Below are 6,111 nucleotides of genomic sequence, written 5' to 3'. Positions count from 1 at the left end.
CTGGGTGATGCCGTATGGCACTGGGTGACTGCAGGTGATGCTGGGTGGCGTTGGGTGACTGAGCCCCAGGGCTGGTCCCACATGATCTCATCACATCTGCTGTCAAGGCCATGGGAACACTCAGAGACCAGCAGAGCTGAGGTCCCCTTTCTGGGGCGCTAAGGAAGCTTTCAGGGCCTCACACACAGGGCTGAGCAGGAAGCATTCCCTGGGACAGGACGCCACGTCCGGGGCCCGCTGGACACACGGTCCTAGAAGACTCTGGGAATGGCTCTGTCTTCTCATTCCTACTCAACTGAATGAAAAAGACACCTGTCTAACCCAGGCTTCCGGATGCGAGGGAAGCTGGTAGGTGGGGGCTTCCCAGGAGTGGGGGGCTGCTAACAATGAGGAGGCTTCCTAGAGTTGGGGGCTTCTTGGGAGTCCACGGGGCTTCCTAGGAGTGAGGGGTTTTCCTAAGAGTTGGGGGGTCTCTAGGAGTTCGGGGGGGGTCTCCGGGGGGGGGGGGAGGACTTCCTCGGAGGGGGGGGTTTTCCTAGGAGGGGGGGGGGGCTTCCTGGGAGGGGAAGGGTTCCCTGGGAGTAGGGTGGGCTTCCTAGGAGTCAGAAGCTTCCTAGGAATGGGAGGAGATCTGAGATGGGCTTCCAAGAAAGCTTGAGAACCTGGGCTCATCTGCACCCAGAGGACCCACTACTCCTGTGTCTCTCCCAGCCTGTGGCTGCCCCTTTGCTGGGGACAAGGGACTTGGGTATGACAGGCTGCAGGCAGCTCCTCCCTGCCTCCTCTGTTCTTCCCGGCAGGTTCTGGCACGTTTTTCAGGATGCAGGTCATAGGCAGCCCCGCCCCTCACGGTCTGGCCCCTAGTGGGCAGGTCAGGGCTTTGCTGCTGGGTGCCCAAGGTCCAGGGTCAGCCAAGCCGGGCTGCTGGGCCGCACTCACTGCCCTTGGGCCTGGGCATCCCCCTTGCGCCCACCTTGGCTGTCATCATGTGTGCCAGGGTGGCTGCCTCTGGTCCTGGGGCCGGAGGACGGCGCCTTCTCCTGGAGCCGCTGGACCCCTGAGGGCAGGTCCACAAGCATCTCTCTGGATTGAAAACCTGAGCCGGAGTCTGCCTCGATGCCTGATGTGTGGGAGCTGCCGTGGCTGTTGGCGGAGTGGAGTGAGAGGTGGTGGGGGCAGTGCTGGCTGCTGTCCCCGCTGTCCCTGCTGCCCCCGCTGCCCGGGGAGCCCCTGCTGGATGGGTCCAGGTCCAGCTCCAGCCCATCACTGACGTATGACTCCCGGTAGTGCTGCTTCTCTGCAGGGAGCGGGGAGCGCAGTGAGGGCAGCTGGAGAGGGACCATCCCTGCTGATGCAGGAGGAAGAGCCCAGGAGGCAGAAAGGCAGGCTCAGGGCTGGGTACGCTCAGGGCTGGGTGAGGACCTGGAACGGGGAGAGAGACCGGGCCTGTGGGTAAACGCTGAGCCAGGCTTTGTTGGAACCTGCACTTCTTGCTCTTTGTGGGCACACGGTGGGAGGAGCAGTGGAACCTCAGGTGACTCCGAGAGCCGCCCTCCTCCCCGACCCCGTCTACACAATGTCACTCTGGGTAGGGCTGGGGGCACCACCCGCCCTTTGACCTGAGCATCTGGAGGGCGCGGGAGCCAGGAGGCCTCACACAGCGCAGGGGAGACAGAATGCACAGCCCGGCCTGGAGCCCAGCGCCCCACACCGCCCCGCCTTCCGTCTCCTCCCGCCGCTGCCGCAGCATGTGCAGCGCGGGCCGCATGCGGAGCTGGAGCTGGTGGCAGCAGGCGCAGCAGGGGCCGCGAGCACCAGGCGCAGCCCGTGTAGTAAACCAGCTTCCGCGCCGCGGGCAGCCCATCCGGCCAGATCTCCAGCTTCTTCCCCTGAACACAGGAGAAGTGCCACTCCAAAGGTTGAAAACCACGCTAGCAACAGGAAAGGACGATGTTCAATGTCAGCCACGGCCCCCAGGGGGACGAGGCCGAGGTTTTCAGGTTGCCTTGCTCAGGGCGAGCTCGGCCCTGCCCTTGCTGGGGAGGACGCGGCCCTCCTGGCAAGGAAGTGCCTGCAGCTGTGTGAGGGGGGTGGGGCTCCAGGGTGGGACGAGAAGACCTGGGTCTGGATGTCCAGGGCAAGCCTGCTGCCCAGCGGCCCCCACAGTCACTGCTCTTTCATCCCTGTCACCCGGGCTTCAGGTGGCCCTGGTGACAGCTCTGGGGTCGGAACAAGAGGAACAGAGGCCATGCAGGTGCATTTCTATGACCTGCTCTTATTTTCTCTCCCTTGGTTTTCTCAGTTGGGAGCCAGTTTTCCAGCAATAACAACTAGACCTCAGCTGGCAGCTAAACACCCAATGCCTTCAGGGCTGGGCCAGACGCAGAGCCCATGGGACCAGGCCAGCCTGATGGCCCGAAGAGGTTGGGTCTCGTGGCACTGAGAGGCTGGTAGGAAGCAACTTGCACCTCGTGGGGATAAAATGCCCAGGAAATGCCCTGAAGACGAAGCTGCATGGCCCACACTCTCCAGGGCATGGAGACCGCCCCCCCCCCAGACAGCTACGAGAAATGCCAGCTTCCCGACGTGGGGCCAGGGGAAGTCGTACAGCAGCTGTGAAGCTCGGATCACCTCCTGCAGGACAGCAGGGGCCAGGCGTCCAGGCAGGGCCAGCCAGTGCCCGTGATCGCTACAGGGAGGCTACACAGCCCAGCTCCCCATGGGGAAGGGAGAAGGGGTGGGGGCAGGAGCAGGGGCTCTGTGAGTCTGGAGCCCCTCCCGTCACCTGGTAGATGTGCACTCCCCTGAGGATCAGTCCCAGGATCATGGTGGGGCAAGCTTCCTCCTTATCCTAGAGGACACAGATCAGAGGTCAAGGCCCGGGCCTTGGGGTACTGGGTCTCACTGATGGTGGAGTGTGCTCAGTCTGGCCAGGGGCCAAGGCCTCCGTGGAGCAGGCTGAGCTCGGGCCCATTTAGAGTCTGATTCACTCCAGTATCAGACCAAAACACCCTGTCAGCACAAGCATGCCTTTCATCAGGCTAAACAAACATCAGCCATGACCTAAGAGAGCCCTTCCAAGCCGGCCCTGGGGTCCTGGTGACACTGTCAGCTTGGGAGACTCTGGCCACACCTGCCCTGGGGTCCTGGTTCCCACTGTTAGCCATGGGGGCTCCGTCCATCCCTGGTCTGGGGTTCTGATCCCACTGTCAGCTTCTGGGGTTCCATCCATCCCTGGCCTGGAGTCAGAGTCCAGCCCCGTCACTGGCCGCCCTGCAGTCAACCTTGTACAGCCTGAAGAAGTGCATGGGCATGTCCTCCAGCTGGCAGGCCTCCTGGATGAAGCGCAGCATGGCCTCCTTGAGGCTCAGGCCCTGGTGCTCGTGGAGCAGGGCGGGTATATGACGGAGGATGTAGTCAATCCCCCTCTTGGTGATGATCTGAGCACAGAGCAGGGAGGTGAGCTCAGACCCCCGATGGCCCCCCTTCCTCCTCGCCAGACCCCTGCTCCAAGAAGCCTCCCCAGCCTGCTGGGAGGTGAGCTCAGACTCCTGCTGGCCTGCTTTCCTCCTTGCCGGTTCCCTGCTCTGAGAAGCCTCCCCAGCCTCCTGCAGCTGGTGCTGACATCAGCAGGCAGGGCCAGGCCCTGGCTGCTGAGCCTGGACCCAGGGATGAAGTCTTGGTGCCCACTCTACTCTTGGCCCGTCTGACTCCCTGTCCCGCTTGGGCCCCCCCCCCCCCAGGGCTAATGGCAACAGCCAGCCCTCCTCAGACGTCTGCAGGGGCACTCCACACCTGACAAGGCCTGGCTCCTGGGAACCTGCCTGATGAGGATCAGCTGCGCCCACCACCTGACACTGGGGTCAGATACTCAGAGACACGCAATCAAGGAGGGTGGAAGTGTACCAGAGGCCAGGAGCATATGTGACGTCCACAGTGCCTGGAGGAAGCCTGGCTGGGCCCCACACTGGCCTCAGCGATCTCCATTCAGAGCAAACAGGAGAAGGCCCCAAGGTGCCCAGGACAGAGGAGAGGTGCGCTCCGATGAACCGTCAAGGAGAGAAACCTCCAAGTTCACTGGCACCGGCCTGCATTCCCGGAGTGACGGCCACCCACCCGCATGGCCATCAGGCCCCCTTCTCCCGGGAACGGCACTCGTTCCCTTACAGGTGAAGAAGCCAAGGCTCAGAGGCTTCTATGGGTCACCGGATACTTGGGGAGGCAGATTCCACAGCGAGGCAGCCGAAGGCTCAGAGAGGTGAAGCCACGCGAGCAAGGCCACACAGCTGGCCGGGGCATCCAGACCAGCCTGCTCCCGGCCAGTCCTCTCACACTGCCTGGCTTTGGGGGATGGGCAGGCCCCTTGGGCCTTGAGGAGGAAAGGACAGATGGCTGCCCCGTTTCCATGCCCTGACTCTTCCTCCAGCTGCCCCTGCTAGTCCCCCAGTCCCTGGACCCAGTGGAGGTGGACAGAGCCGGGCTAGCAGTGCTGGGAGGCTGTGGCTCCAACCTTACCACTGTGGGAAGTAGGAGTGAGGCTCGAAGTACCTTCCGGCGTGGGTCGGCTCCCGGTGCTTGCCCAGGTCAGCCTGCAACGCACAGGTGGCCAGCAGGAAGTAGGCCTCCTCCTGGTGGGCGCACTGGGACCGCAGCATGAGCTCCTTCAGGTGGCAGTAGTACAGGTGCCGTGCCCGGGGGTCACTGGAAGGCAGCAGGGAGTGAGTGTGGGGACTGTCAGCCCCTCTGGCCCTGCCTTGTCCCTCCCCATGCCAGCTCCTGGGGTTGATCTGAGCCCCTGGCACCTTGTTCCTGTCTTGTGACACCCACAGCTGTGTCCCTGCAGGGCCAGCTTGGCACAGGCCCACACTCTCCCTGGAGCAGAGCGCAGGTGACTTACTGCCACCAAGGAGCCCTCCACCCAGCGGCCTCCAGAAGCATCACCCGCAGCCTGCATATGGCATCCCCACCCTACAGAGGACAAGTCCCGTGTTTGAAGAAGTGCCACTTTATGACACAGCCTGTATGCATTTCAATTAAATAGAATTCCTGTGCTCCCCTAAACAGCCAATAGAGTGGGTTGTTTGTATTTATTTTCATTTTTAAGTATAAATTCAAATGTATTGTGTGGCCTTCACAGGACTTCTGTTCACGTGGCAGATTTTCAACATTCCAGGAAAGCAAGTCAGTGCGGTCACCTCACGATCCTTCCCTTTTCCACGTAGTGCCGCACTCGGAGGAAGGCCACGAAGGGGGCTCTGCATTTCCTGCTTCCCTGGTGGGGAAAATATAAGAAAACGCGTGAGCCGCAGAGAGGTGCCCCCGCTGTCCTGTCTTCCCAGTGTGGGGGTCTGGAATTGCTTCATGCCCAGCCGAAGCTCAGGCGTCCGCAGCCACAGCTGACATCTCCTGACTCACGGTATTTACTAACCAGAAAACTCTAAGTGGAGACAGACTCTACAGTGTTCAAGACCATCTGCGAAGGTGGGATCGGCGTGGGCTCACTTGCCTGCACCCTTGGGGCTCATTGCAGTCCCCCTGCAAATGGCCCCTCTGGATGGAGCAGGTGCATGGACACGAGGCTGCACATCCCAACGGCCCAGCACTGGCTGCTGTGGTACCCTTTCCCACCCCACATATCTCCGAGGCCCAGCACACCCCACCCCAGTGCCCTCCCCCACCCCACGCGTCCCCGTGGCCCGGCACACCCCACCCCGGTGGCCTCTCCCACCCCACGCGTCCCTGCGGCCCGGCACACCCCACCCCGGTGGCCTCTCCCACCCCACGCGTCCCCGCGGCCCGGCACAGCCCACGGTGGTGCCCTGCCTCTCCCACCCGACACTCCAGACTTACTTGATACATTTGTCTCTACCAGTCTTTTGGCAAGTACTTGCTGAGCTTTTGCTCCAGATCCATAAATAGATATTTATTGTCTGAAAACAAAACAAAGGCTTCATCAGAGCGGTCGCCACGCTTCCCAGGTGCCACAATCTGTGCAAACCCCAGTGTGGCTTCCAGAGGAGAGGCACAGCTGAAAGCCACCTCCAGCTGATGCTGCGGGCGGGGTTCTCCTCCAGCTGATGCCGCGGGCGGGGCTCTCCTCCAGCTGATGCC

The 6,111-nt window shown here is 62.1% G+C and overlaps 1 protein-coding gene across 1 annotated transcript in view; it reads right to left on the bottom strand.

Annotated features, from left to right (window-relative positions):
* LOC116545068 (FERM domain-containing protein 1-like) overlaps positions 1 to 6,111 on the bottom strand; it is a 17,095-nt gene that overhangs the window by 896 nt on the left and 10,088 nt on the right. Inside the window, 7 exon segments of the mRNA XM_032271687.1 lie at positions 974 to 1,297; positions 1,720 to 1,787; positions 1,789 to 1,889; positions 2,786 to 2,851; positions 3,285 to 3,441; positions 4,516 to 4,701; positions 5,196 to 5,331. Coding sequence (XP_032127578.1) covers positions 974 to 1,297; positions 1,720 to 1,787; positions 1,789 to 1,889; positions 2,786 to 2,851; positions 3,285 to 3,441; positions 4,516 to 4,701; positions 5,196 to 5,331 — 1,038 coding nt within the window.

Source organism: Sapajus apella, unplaced genomic scaffold (assembly GCF_009761245.1).
Source record: "Sapajus apella isolate SASKATOON/1434 unplaced genomic scaffold, GSC_monkey_1.0 scaffold244, whole genome shotgun sequence".
Lineage (NCBI taxonomy): Eukaryota > Metazoa > Chordata > Mammalia > Primates > Cebidae > Sapajus > Sapajus apella.
Note: the sequence above shows the minus strand (reverse complement) of the source record. Positions and strands in the feature narration are given on the sequence as shown.